General features: G+C 38.5%; 1 protein-coding gene across 3 annotated transcripts in view; it reads left to right on the top strand.

Annotated features, from left to right (window-relative positions):
• Positions 1 to 15,062, top strand: part of LOC126175085 (tyrosine-protein phosphatase 10D) — a 337,665-nt gene that overhangs the window by 212,881 nt on the left and 109,722 nt on the right. For all 3 annotated transcript variants that reach the window (XM_049921622.1, XM_049921623.1, XM_049921624.1), the window contains exon 8: positions 9,511 to 9,701. In XM_049921622.1, the coding sequence (XP_049777579.1) occupies positions 9,511 to 9,701 (191 nt within the window). The remainder of the gene's footprint in view (positions 1 to 9,510; positions 9,702 to 15,062) is intronic.

Here is a 15,062-nt window from a genome sequence, read left to right on the forward strand (position 1 = left end):
AGGTAAAGTGGTCCCCCATTTGGATCTCCGGGCGGGGACTACTCAAGAGGATGTCGTTATCAGGAGAAAGAAAACTGGCGTTCTACGGATCGGATCGTGGAAGAATGTTAGATCCCTTAAAATTTATTTATTCCCCCCCCCCCCCCCCCCCTTAATCGGGCAGGTAGGTTAGAAAATTTAAAAAGGGATATGGATAGGATGAAGTTAGATATAGTGGGAATTAGTGAAGTTCGGTGGCAGGAGGAACAAGACTTTTGGTCAGGTGAATACAGGGTTATAAATACAAAATCAAATAGGGGTAATACAGGAGTAGCTTTAACAATGAATAGGAAAATAGGAGTGCGGGTAAGCTACTACAAATAGCATAGTGAACGCATTATTGTGGCCAAGATAGACATGAAGCCCACACCTACTACAGTAGTACAAATTTATATGCCAACTAGCTCTGCAGATGATGAAGAAATTGATGAAATGTATGAAAAAGAAGTTATTCAGGTAGTGAAGGGAGACGAAAGTTTAATAGTCACAGGTGACTGGAATTCGACAGTAGGAAAAGGAAGAGAAGGAAACATAGTAGGTGAATATGGATTGGGGCTAAGAAATGAAAGAGGAAGCCACCTGGTAGAATTTTGCACAGAGCATAACTTAATCATAGCTAACACTTGGTTCAAGAATCGTGAAAGAAGGTTGTATACATGGAAGAACCCTGGAGATACTAGAAGGTTTCAGACAGATTATATAATTGTAAGACAGATATTTAGGAACCAGGTTTTAAATTGTAAGACATTTCCAGGGGCAGATGTGTACTCTGACCACAATCTATTGGTTATGAACTGTAGATTAAAACTGAAGTAACTGCAAAAAGGTGGGAATTTAAGGAGATGAGACCTGGATAACCTGAAAGAACCAGAGGTTGTACAGAGTTTCAGGGAGAGCATAAGGGAACAATTGACAGGAATGGGCGAAAGAAATACAGTAGAAGAAGAATGGGTAGCTTTGAGGGATGAAATAGTGAAGGCAGCAGAGAATCAAGTAGGTAAAAACATGAGGGCTAGTAGAAATCCTTGGGTAACAGAAGAGATACTGAATTTAATTGATGAAAGGAGAAAATACAAAATGCAGTAAATGAAGCAGGCAAAAAGGAATACAGACGTCTCAAAAATGAGATCGATAGGAAGTGCAAAATGGCTAAGCAGGGATGGCTGGAGGACAAATGTAAGGATGTAGAGACTTATCTCACGAGGGGTAAGATAGATACTGCCTACAGGAAAATTAAAGAGACCTTTGGAGAAAAGAGAACCACTTGCATGAATATCAAGAGCGCAGATGGAAACCCAGTTCTAAGCAAAAAAGGGAAAGCAGAAAGGTGGAAGGAGTATATAGAGGGTCTATACAGGGGCGATGTTCTTGAGGACAATATTATGGAAATGGAAGAGGATGTAGACAAAGATGAAATGGGAGATATGATACTGCGTGAAGAGTTTGACAGAGCACTGAAAGAATTAAGTCGAAACAAGGCCCCGGCAGTAGACAACATTCCATTAGAACTACTGACAGCCTTGGGAGAGCCAGTCCTGACAAAACTCTACCATCTGGTGAGCAAGATGTATGAGACAGGCGAAATTCCCTCAGACTTCAAGAAGAATATAATAATTCCAATCCCAAAGAAAGCAGGTGTTGACAGATGTGAAAATTACCGAACAATCAGTTTAATAAGTCACAGCTGCAAAATACTAACGTGAATTCTTTACAGACGAATGGAAAAACTGGTAGAAGCCGACCTCGGGGAAGATCAGTTTGGATTCTGTAGAAATGTTGGAACACGTGAGGCAATACTGACCCTACGACTTATCTTAGAAGAAAGATTAAGGAAAGGCAAACCAACATTTCTAGCATTTGTAGACTTTAGAGAAATTTTTTGACAATGTTGACTGGAATACTCTCTTTCAAATTTTGAAGGTGGCAGGGGTAAAATACAGGGAGCAAAAGGCTATTTACAATTTGAACAGAAACCAGATGGCACTTATAAGATGAGGGGCACGAAAGGGAAGCAGTGGTTGGGAAGGGAGTGAGACAGGGATGTAGCCTCTCCCCGATGCTATTCAATCTGTATATTGAACAAGCAGTAAAGGAAACAAAAGAAAAGTTCGGAATAGGTATTAAAATCCATGGAGAAGAAATAAAAACTTTGAGGTTCGCCGATGACATTGTAATTCTGTCAGAGACAGCAAAGTACTTCTTGGAAGAGCAGTTGAACGGAATGGACAGTGTCTTGAAAGGAGGGTATAAGATGCACATCAACAAAAGCAAAACGAGGATAATGGAATGTAGTTGAATTAAGTCGGGTGGTGCTGAGGGAATTAGATTAGGAAATGAGACACTTAAAGTAGTAAAGGAGTTTTGCTATTTGGGGAGCAAAATAACTGATGATGGTCGAAGTAGAGAGGATATAAAATGTAGACTGGCAATGGCAAGGAAAGCATTTCTGAAGAAGAGTAATTTGTTAACATCGAGTGAGAATAGAAGCTTTCGAAATGTGGTGCTACAGAAGAATGCTGAAGATTAGATGGGTAGATCACATAACTAATGAGGAGGTATTGAATAGAATTGGAGAGAAGAGGACTTTGTGGCACAACTTGACTAGTAGAAGGGATCGTTTGGTAGGACATGTTCTGAGGCATCATGGGATCACCACTTTAGTACTGGAGGACAGTGTGGAGGGTAAAAATCGTAGAGGGAGACCAAGAGATGAGTACACGAAGCAGATTCAGAAGGATGTAGGCTGCAGTAGGTACTGGGAGATGAAGAAGCTTGCACAGGATAGAGGAGCATGGAGAGCTGCATCAAACCAGTCTCAGGACTGAAGACCACAGCAACAACAACAACAACAACAACAACACCGTAATCAGATGCATCTGTAAAATTTTAAATGGTTCGCCCATAACTGGATGATGTAAAATGGGTGATTCAACAAGCGCACTTTTGATGGTTTCAAAAGCATCATTGGCACCTTGATCCCAAGTCCATGACACTCCCTTCATTAATAAACATAAAATTCTCGCGTCATTTAGTTCTTGCCCTTATATATACCAACGATAGTAGCCGGCCATCCTTATAAATCTTTTTAACTGTCTTACATTTCTAGGCTGTGGACATTCTTTGATAGCTTTGATGCATTCAGGGTCCAGTCTATTTCCTTGTACCCCTATAATATGACCTAAGAACTTAAGTTCTTGGCACACAAAGTACAATTTAGACAGTTTCACCATAATGCCTTTTTTCTTTAAAAGAATGTTCTTCCCAAGAAGCTGATATTATCATGATATCGTCTACATATATTATCAAATCCTTCAGTAACTCTCTCCCTCGTGCATCATGTAACACACACATGAATACGGACACAGAGATATTAAGTCTGAGTGGCAATACATTGAAATGATATCATTTACTGTCCAACAAAAATGCTGTATACTTTTTGGATTCTGGGTGTAATGTTATTTGCCAATATCCCGCAGTCAGGTCCACAGTGCTAAAGAATCTTGCCTTTTCAAATTTGGATAACAATTCATCAATATTAATTGGTCGGTCTCTCTTTGTCTTTATATGCCGATTCAGTGTATGAACGTCTAATACTAATCATACTCCGCCTGTAGCACTCTTTACCATGACCAATGGATTATTCATAATGCTAGAACTTCGTTCTATAATATTATTATCAATCACTTTCATCCCTAACTGCTTCCATCAAATTACCGGTATTGGATACGACTTACAGAAGAATGGAGTGTCATCTTTGATTTTAAATTTACAAATATTGTCACTGACATTACCTGGGCGATCAGAAAATACTACTTCATACTCCATTAAAATTTTATATAAATCTTGCGTTTGTTGATTGGTTAATATTAGGGGCTCGTTAACTTTGTCTTGTATGTCAGTTTGATGTGTTACTTGATTTACATTATCGATCTTTGGTGACAATTTTGCTGTAGATGTTACTCGCAGACACTTAAACTCAGTTATTTGTTTTCCAATACAGTTATCTGTCGCCAACGCTGTCCACTATCTACTTTCCCCTTCACCAAAACAAAGAAGATTCTTGTCAAAGTTTAAGATGACTTTAAATTCTAATGACCAATCTAAACCAAATAATACAGATCTTAATATTTTCTACTATTAATAGCGTTTGTCGAAATAATATATCGCTAAAGCGACAGTTAACTTGAGTTTCATACCTCACAATTTTACACTTTATTCCTGTTATCCCGACTACGTAAAGTCCCGTTAGTGGCAATAGAGGTAAGTGCTGTTTAGTCTGTAATGCATTAAAGAATGCATTGGAGATGAGTGATATCTCACTCCCTGAATTTATAAATATGTTAACCTCCACAGTTTCCACTGTCCCTGCTATTATAGGTTGTGGGTTATTGGCATCTAACCTCAGTTCTTCAAGTAGTAATCAATCCTTTGTGGGTATTTGGTGGGTAAAGTTAACATACTCATATGGAATAAGGCCTCCTAATGTATCTCCATGACAGGGGCCCCGGCCCTGGATCTAGATCGCATCGCGTTTTCCTCATTATTACTAATCAAAGGCTGGTTACCAAAACAAGATATCACATATCAATTTTGTGCTCTTATCGTTACTCAGTACAAGTTCCTGAGAAGTTACTGGACCTAAATTTGAAGGCGGATGCTTCTTCTGATAATTGTCGTTATCATTTTTCCTGTTGCATTGGCATACTCTTGCTAGGTTTGCCTCTTTTTTGTGATGTTATTGCCACTATTCCTTTTTTAGTTCGGATTTTCACTTTGGTGCAAGTTTTCCTTATTTAAGGCATCAAGTGTGTTTACAAAGGACAACAACTCTTCTACAGTGTTCCACCCACTGCATAAGATATCTTTCCTCGCATATAAGGTTAATCGTCTAATTAACACTTCCCCGACCAGCGACACCACAGTGATGTCGTGCGCGAAATAGCGGTCAAGAGCCAGCAACACCACAGTGGTGTCATGTGTATAGTATCGCTGAATGGCCGGTTCCAGCACTTTAATATCAACAACTTTTTTGTTTTTATGATGTATGTGCGGTCATCTTGTCTGACGTTCCGGATGACTTGGACGATTGGGAAGAAGACATTAGATATAAAAAAAAATGAAAGTGAAGTGGAATCATCGGAAGATAGTGAAATACGCCCAAGAAGAATTCGGTGAATGCTATGGTTGCCAACTGATTTGGATGAATCAAACGAAGAAGACAGACTATGATTTACTGAAGGATATCCGGGTCCACACATAGTGTTCCCAAAGATACACAGAGTGTCATGGATACCATAGGATTATATATTGGGAATGATCTATTTAAATATATTAGCAACGAAACCAACAAGTGTTACAGTCAATATTGCAATAGAAGGAAACTCAATTAAAAAATGCCAAATTTGTCGACGTTAAGGGACCCGAACTTAGAAAATGGTTTGGGCTTGCTATCCTTATGGAAATTGTAAAAAAAGCAACAATTGATGATTACCGGTCAACGAATCCATTGATACACACACCGATATTTCACAAAATGATGTCCTGCAACCGATTCAGGCAAATATTACCATTTTTACATTTTTCCGACAACAACAATAAACCAAATAACGCCGACTGACTTTTCAAAGTGCAATTTGTAACTGATTATTTTTCCAAAAAGTTTAAAGAAACGTTTAATCTAAGTCAAAACATCTCAATTGATGAAGGAATGATACTGTGGCATGGACAGTTAAATTTTAAAGTTTACGATTCGTCGAAAATTACGAAATATGGCATACTCATTCGGATGCTGTGTGATTTGAGTACGGGATATATTCTGGCACTGGACAACTTTTAGCAAAAACAGTGATGGAACTATTGATACCTTCTTATGGAAATTGGTATCACCTCTACATGGATAATTATTATAACAGAGTAGAACTTGCAGAGAAGTTACTTGAAAAGAAAATTCGAGTTTGTAGAACGATACAGCAAAATAGAAGATTTCCGGAAAATCAACGGAAAGGTGACAAACGGTCGCCGACAAGCCAAGTAATCCAAATTAGCTCTGCCGGCACGAAGCGAATAAATTTGTACGAGACGTGCTGACGGCAAAGTGTTAAAATCCACACTAATCCTTCTTCCTCCATCAGCTTATCTAAGCACTTTTGCACGGGTTAGATGCCAATTGAAATACTTCCTCATTGTACCCCAAATATTATTGTAATATTGTGGGTCCCACAAATCTGATATTAACTTCTGGGCACTTGCAGACCAATACTTCTCTTTAAATTTCTTTTGAAAATCTTCCCAAGAAGAAAAGTTCTCACTATTTACTGTTCCCCATTCGGAGGCTTCTCCTAGTAGGTAATCCACAGCAAATTCAATCTTTTTAGAATCTTCCCAATTTTTCAGTGAAGCTTGGTTAAATCTTTTCAAAAAATGTGTCAGATGTACCTCTCCATCGGGCTTAAATTTAGGGAATTTTCTTAATAACCCCAAATGAGCCCCCATTGCAAATCAGTAACTACTTCACTGGTTAACACCACATTAGGTGAAGTTACTCATTTTTCTACTTGTTACTGGATAAGTTTGAATTCTCTCCAGAGTTCGTCTATGCCCTTCGTGGTACCAGTAAGTTCGGAAGAAGCCATGGGTTACATGTTCCGAGATGATATTCTCTCTGTAACATTTCTTTCTATAATTTCTTCAACTTGTTCTTCCAAATTGCTTACATTTATGATATCAGAGTTTGTTATTTTCTCTTCAAAGCTTCTTTCTACATTATCCACTCGTGTACTTACACCTGTAATTTGCGACTGAATGACAGGCATTAATTTGCTCTGCTTATCTACACTTTATTTTAAAGTACTCAGTCTCAGCTTTACAGCATTAAATTTAATGTTACTCACATTTTTGAAAGATCTTAATTTTTCATTGATTTCTGATTCTACATTATTGCATCTGTCCTCAATCTCAAATACTAACTTTTCTGATAACTCCTGGAAATTATCATTCTGTTTACTACTAAGGTCAGTGAACATTTAATTTACATGAATCTGCAGGGAACTAGTCCATTCATTCTTTAAATCTATCTTAAAATTCTCCAATTTAGTATTTAAAGCATCAAATTCAGTCTTCAGATCTCCCATGCCTTCACAGAGATTACTGAATTCTTTACTTTGTGAATCTACCTTGGCACTTGACAATCCTAACGTTTCATTCTGAACATCCAATTTAGCATTTAAAGCTCCACTCTAAGCATCTAATTTAGCATTTAACTGCAGACTCTGAGCATTTAAGCCTTCACTTGATTGAGTTTTGATTACTTTCACCAACTCCGACCAATCTGGCCCTTCTTTACTAATTTTCATAGCTGTGACTGGTTCTGAAGTTTCCCCAACTTGATGTTCGTTATCCATATTTTTACAAGCTTTAGACCTTGTGAGTATTTAAAAATTAACTTTAAGTGTAATAACTACACTAACAAAGTTCACTGAATAGTTTGTATCACTTCTTGCTAAGGTACTAAAGTTTGTTTTTGCGCTCACCTGGCGTAGACTTTTTGCAACGAAGGTGAGCGGATGTGACGGCAGATCAGCATCGGTGAACAGTAGCTGGTGCCGGCGACGTCTGCATCCCCGCGATGCGTGCGAGAGCTGTATACTCCTTACATCAGACCGTCTTAGTTGTATCGTTCTAGGCATATCCCTTCTTAGTATAATACGTCAAGATCTTCTCTCCGGTTTTTAATGTTGTGATGTTCTTACATCATCTCCTTTTTTACATTCACATATTTTCTCCATTGGATACTTTGGGCTTAATTCAACATATTGGGATGATTCTTTTGTCTCATTATGCTCAGTTGCTATGGCAATACGATATCTTCTTATCTCGTTTTTGTCTCAAAATTCCTGTTTTTTTCTGTCCTTTCACACTGGTCGCCACGTTCTAATGCTTTGGACAACTTAGTCGTGAAGTATGTGTGTAAACTCCCACTTCTTTAATGATATGACTTACTCGAGATTGTCAGCCGACTTTCCTTGCTGGTTAGCTTGCTGCTGCAACCTCCTTTTCTCTTCTGCTCTGAGGTATATTTGCTAGGAACAGAAATTTCTCAAGATTATTTCTACTTATAAAAAAATAAGTAGACATACATGGTTCTTTTTCTTCACTTAACGATGTATATTCAAACAGCAAAACTTTTACAAATCTCATTTTCCACATAAACAAACACTGTCAAGTAAGTCTCCTCACATATCCAAAGGTTAGAAACAAAGTTCATATACACATAAGAGAAAGTTGGCTTAAAAACAAAATTCATACTCGTTCTGAATCTGAATACACGTCTTATCCTCTCCAAATCCATTTTACAATATTTCAACCGTTCTTCTTTTTTTCACTACAATAGTCAAAGTTATACGGAATAACACACAAGTTCCTTGAGTCTGCCGTGTTCTTTCATTAAACTTCCATGGCGCGACTGGCAAACGGTGCCGTTCGACCGCTGTGTCTACAGTCGTCTTACACTTCGGACCTGCACACAGACAGGCGACGTGCAGTAAATAGGCTCTCTCAGTGCTTCTAAAATTTACATGGAAATTCTCGAAACACTACTGTTTAACTTAAAATTCTGTAAGAGTCTTTGCATAAAAAATTCGGAGGCAGTACTTTTCAGCATACTCTCATTTTTTGCACATGAACACTGTTAATGGGAGGCTACAGCTGCATTGTAATTTAATAGAAATATATGTAAACAGGCAAAAATGAGAGTGAAACATAGATCACCTGATTTCACACAAAATACCTTGTAAATAGCAGATTTATGCAAACAGGTGGTTTCTATCTTCCTAGACTCTAGGAAGGCATTTGACACTGTACTACATTGGTAACTATTAACGAAGATACAATCATATAGAGTATCTTCACAAATATGGGAGTCATTTGAAGAATTTTTGACTAATAGAACCTAGCATGTTATACTGGACTGTGAACATCTCGTAAGAGTTGTCATGCACAGTTTATCTGGTATTTTGACAGATATTTGCTACTTTGCTTTTGCAATGTGTAGCTGGAGCTAGCCTCGAAATGAATCCTGCTCATTATGTATTTCGTGTGACGCCCTCTGTCAGTGGAAGGTGTTGGTTTGTTTCCCATTGCAAACAAAATTACTTTTAAAGCAGAATTTTACATGCGTGTTCGATGAAGCAGTGTGAAATTAGTGTAGTGTGATATTTGTTTTACTGATATGGATTAACAGGAACAGGAAAGCATGAAGAATAACCAGCTCACCAGCCAGCAGTGCATGGCAGTAGCCAAGTGAGTAGACCAGGGTGGCATGCGAGGCACTGCTGAAGTGCTGTGTATTCTTCATGTTTTACTGCCCCCCTGTGTGTGTGTGTGTGTGTGTGTGTGTGTGTGTGTGTGTGTGTGTAACAATATTTCTAGTTGTTGTATATATGTGCTGATTTCTTTCTCACTTTTTCCACACAGTGAATTTGATAAATACCAGGTGTTAATAGCAGCAGGACTTCGAAGACCCACACCTGTATCTGTAAACAGAGGGGAGCCAACTGTTTGGGAGTTCAAGGAAAATCTGGAGCCAGGTCACACATACCAGGTGGTAATAAAAACTGTTTCTGGAAAGGTCACCAGCTGGCCGGTTACAGGAAATGTCACGTTAAGTGAGTAGTCATCTTTTTCTCATACACTGAAATAATAGTGCCACTTAATTCAGGTTGTTTGATGCTACATATTAATTTGAAGATTTTTGTTACTGTGAGCATTGTTACTACATGACACTCCTGTGACAGTATTATGACTTTCTCATGCCAAAAAGTACAGTCAGATGTATTTTATACTAGCTGAAAAAGACCTGCTTCACTTGGTCATTATTTTTATTTGTTTGTTGAGAACATTCCAAGTCACTTGAGAACATTGTAAATATGAACTTGGAAAAAAAAATTGAAAAAGATCACATACAGAATTACTCTTGAATGCTCAGAAATACTCTAAAGTAATCTTAAATCAACGTGAGTATTCAGTAATACGCTAATTTAAAATAAAGTACTCTGTCACTCACTTATTAGTTTCTTTGTAGAACATGGAGAACATTTAAAAAATTCATAAATGTTGAAACACATCGTAAGAATGACGTGTTTCTCTGAGATGTCATCATTGCGCTCTTCTCCATTGAGTAATTATTATCACAATTTGTATACTAACTGTTCACAATCACATTGGCAATTTCATTGACCTGATGTGCATTGAATCAATGTTTGTATTCTCCAACTGGTCTTTTGTCAACTCGAATCACAACTTTATATTAATTGGATACCTTTTGGTTCAGTGCTGTTCTGAATATGTGACCCAATTGATTGTACCTGTGTAAAATCCCTCTGCAGTTCTTCAATGATTTCCCCTCTTAGTCCACTTATGTTTGTGCAACATTGCTGGACTTCCGTTTGTTCGACTTCAATTAAATACACTTGGAAAATTTATAAGATTTGTGTGGCTGTAGTAACAAAGATCCCACTCTATCATAGAATTTTTCTTTAATCACAACATGGGATTGAATTGATTTTCTTCACTGCTCATGGATTTAGCACCAAATGATGTTATTTGAATGCAAGCATTGTACAATTTCAAGTTTTGCAGAAAATGTTTCTGTTCCTGAGTTTCTTCAGTCATATAATGAAATAATTCTGATGGAGGCACTTCCAGGAGCGCTAATTGAATTTTTTCACTCGTGTGACACATTTCTGATGTTTCTCTACTGAATTTCTTGTCACTGCTGAACTGACTGTGCCGAACACTAATGTATTGTTTACATGCTTGCAGTCATTGTCTTTCACAGATTTCAGTCATTGTAATTCTGCTTCATTTCATAACCTTGTTTCTTTAGAAGTTTCTCTCTGTCTGCTTGCAGTGCGTTTCACTTGATCCTCTTCTCTTATTTCACCTTGTTGTTCATTTGTTTGCTCTCACTTTATAAGTTTTCTTTCTTTTGAAGCTAAACTTGCTCCTCCCTTGTCATCTGTTTCATTTCTTTTCAATTTGCTGATGGCAAGATCTCCCCCCTTATTTACATTTCAGCATCTCATTAAATGTTAACATTCTCAACACATTAAAATTTCACTTAATACACTGTTCACCAACATAAGCAATTCACTTTCATTTAAATTTATTTAACTTCCTATAACTTTGACTTTTCCTTGATCTGCTGTGATTGTATATAACTTTCTGAGCTGGAAAGTATCCCACCACATAGGGTAATGGGACATTTCCGAACATTCTTGAATGTTCTGGAACACTCGACAACATTCTAGTGAAGCAATCTGTAGAGTCTTGGCCACTGTCACACTCCCTTAAGAAGTCAGCTAGTGCAATGCCCACTTTTGACACTTCAAACTCAAACCTTCTTCACGATGGGGGATGAAGGGCTAGCACGCCATATAACCCCCACAGGATTACAGCATGCACTGATGCACCATACTTACTTTTACTATAAGTAATTATTATTGCTGTCTTGCAGGCTTTTTTTACCTAACTTTAATTATGTACAAATGTAGAATGTTGATAAATTTAATATAATCAGAAAAAGATTGTAATTATGAGATCAGATTTCTGAAAAAGTGTGATGAAGAGAAATCATGTTAGATAAGGACTCCATGGTAAAAGACAGACCTGAAATTAAGATATAAATTGCAGTCTTAGACATAGATAGACCAATGATCTTATGAAACTGGTTGCATTGTTCTTATAGAAACCTCTGTTATTACACATAGAAAATCAGGCTAAATAATGCCACAGGTTGTGGTGCATACAGTGTGGCGTAGCAGTTAGTGTCTCAAGCTGAAGGTTGCCAGTTCAAAATGCAACTGAAAAATGAAACAAAGGAAGTGTGACTGAATTCCAAATGTAGTCCAGTAGCAGTTGTGGATGACCACCACCATCACCTCACCTCTCTCCTACTCCAGGTAGGGAGAGAGGAGGGATACAGCATTTTATTGCAACTGGAAGTGTCGTACTGAGTAAGCAAGAGGTTGCAGCCATCAGTGTTGACCTGATGCTTCAGGAGTTTATAGAGAATTTAGAAAATGAAGTGTGTCGACCTTTAGTACCAGTTTCTGTCTTCAGTTGAATGTGCCAGGAAGAATGAACGCAACCTACTCAATGTAATGTCTCAGCTGTCAAATGGCAATGCAGCATCCAACCAACACCAGCACAACCAAATCCTCTGCCAAGTATAACACCCCACAGAAGAAAAGACATTTGGAGGACAGAGGGCAACACACTCTGGCGTGTTTCCATTGTGGATGCCATGGAATGGATACATTGTATGCTACTGCAGAGGGGGGGGGGGGGACAAAGACCATTGCTATACCCTGGACAAGGTTGTTCCCTAACACACTGTACCCATTCCCCATCACTGTGCAAATGTACCAACTGCTCACTTAGCCTCCAATTTCAGGAGAACTAAGCAAGACGACTATCTGTGGAAGTGAGGTCACCACGTGAAAATCGTCCATGAATCATGGTTATGAAGATACCAGAAAGTCTCACTTACGTCACCACTGATGGCAAACTTGTCCAGGAACTAATTGATTCAAGGGCTTTTCTTTCTGTAAATTTGAATGTTTTTCATTGTCACCTAAAAAGGCTATGTTCCGTGATAGGAAAGTTATTGTGCTGAAAGTCACTGGTGGAAAATATGTCCAGCCAATGGCAACAGGTATTGCAAGAATAACTATCAATGACAGGACTGAGCCCTTCAGATTTATCATTTTAGCAGAATGTAGTCATAATATTGTTCTGGGATGGGATTTGGTGCGGCTTCACAAGCAGTCATAGACTGTGAAAGATCAGAGCACAAGAATGAGGAAGCCACTCCAACAAGCACACACAAAAAAATTTCTTTGGGGAGTTGTTGAAGACATTGTTGCCCTTCCATTATCATGTAGATGAGCTCCATTTATCAGTTGAGATATTCAGATAAACTGTGTAGCTTTTGCCAGTTTCAAAAAGCTACTCACACTCTCAAAATAAATGTACCTGCCAACGATTATCATAATTATTTTAGGTGGTGAAAGACCACTAACTGTCATGAACAGCCACAATCTGTCCCAAAAGGTATAAGCATAGTGACAGCCAAAACAGTCGAGGAAGGACAGCTTAGTGCCACTGTCGCAGATGTGTGCTTCATTACCACATCAGACATCTATGAAACTAACAATAGGATCTGGCCCAACTGAACAACAGATAGTCTGAGAGAAAGTGGAGAAGATGCTGCAAGATGGCATCACTGAATCTTCAAAAAGCCCTTATGAAGGAGGGTGGCACATCATGTTTCTGTGTCGGTTACAGATGACTGAATAAAATCATGAAAAAAGCTGTCCATCCATTGCTGGGCATTGAAGATACCCTATAATGCTTGAAAGGAGCAAGTATTTCTCAACTATGGACACACAGACAGGCTACTGGCAGTTTGAGATCGGTGAGGCTGTTCCAGGAAAGTACTGCTTTCATAGTTCTTGATGGCCTGTATAAGTTTAAAGCTATGCTGTCTTGACTGTATAATGCTGCAGCCACTTTCAAACATATGGTGGACAACTTACTTCGACACTTTAAATGGATAGCATGTCTTTTCTAACTGGATGGTTTTTGCCACGTTTTTAAGACATTTGAAGAACATCGAAGTTGCGTGACAACCATGCTGAAGTGTGTTCAGACTACAGCCCTCTGCTGGAATCAGAAGTGCCTCATCACTGTCCAAGAAATAAGAATCTTGGGGTATCTTGTGAATGGTGATGGATTTGTGATGATCAAAAGAGAAAAAGAGCAGTCACAGACTTTCAGACTCCTCGGCACAGTTATGAAGTGAGAAATTTTCTCGGTGTGTGCTCATACTATGGGAGATTAATAAAGGACTTCTGTACCCATGCACATACCTTTTAAGGATTTCTGCAGGGAGATGCCAATTTTTTCTAGAACAAAAAGCAGGGAAGATCTTGCCTTGTCTTAAGAAGGTGTTTCTAATTAGTTCCTTGATAGCTGTTCACACTTCTCTCTGGCTTAAGAATGTTGACGAGATACAATGTATCTGTTGGAGAATTTTCTGTGACTGACACAACACTGAAAAGCTAAACAACCATATTTTACTTACTATACGATGTCTCTAAACAATGGTGAAATGTAACATATTTTCATATATTTTGATACCAGTTTTCTGTTTTATTTTATAACCTTTGAAATGGTGGAATGTCAAAATGCGTAAGGCAATTTTGTAAATTATAAAAAGTGTGGTCAGGACATTTGAAAGTTATTAAAGTCCATCCAGATGTCTGCTTCATCTCATAGCAGTTTAGTGTAAATTGCAGAATCAACCACAGAATAACAACTGCCTACCACTCGCAGACAATTAGCTTCACAAAATACTTCAGTGAGACATTGACTGATGTGCTCTCGGTGTATGCTGACGTCAAACAGTGTGATTGGGATACAGTACTGCCCCTTGTGTCACTTGTATGCAGCAGAGTCGAGCAATACACTGTGGTCTTCATACTATTCTTCCTGCTCCACGGTCTTGAGGCTGAAAGCACAGTGGTTACACTATTCCCATTTTGTCCGGACAGTACTCAAGGTGAGTAAGTGAAACACTTCATTACAAGGACCGAAGAAGCAAAACAGCTGGTTCAGTTATGGGCCATGGACACCGAGCCAAAAGACCGAGAGCACTGTAACACCAAGCTCTGGCCAGTGATGTACAGCCCAAGAGACTATGTGGATTTTAAACCTGTTTGGAAAGCGGGTCTTTTAGAAAAGTTGCTAAAATGCTACTTCAGGCCAAATCATATTCTTTGTCACTTTTTTGAATGTCACATACAAAGTTGAGGATTATGACCCTCTATTAAGAAGGTAAAAGTGCAGGGACACCGTTTGTGTCATCCATATAAAGTGCTACTACGGTCTTGAGATGCAGATTGATGATGGGAGATTCTTGTTCAAGGAAACTGAAGGTGACAACATGACAAGGACACAAGGGT

The sequence above is a fragment of the Schistocerca cancellata genome, chromosome 3 (assembly GCF_023864275.1).
Source record: "Schistocerca cancellata isolate TAMUIC-IGC-003103 chromosome 3, iqSchCanc2.1, whole genome shotgun sequence".
Classification (NCBI taxonomy): Eukaryota; Metazoa; Arthropoda; class Insecta; order Orthoptera; family Acrididae; genus Schistocerca; species Schistocerca cancellata.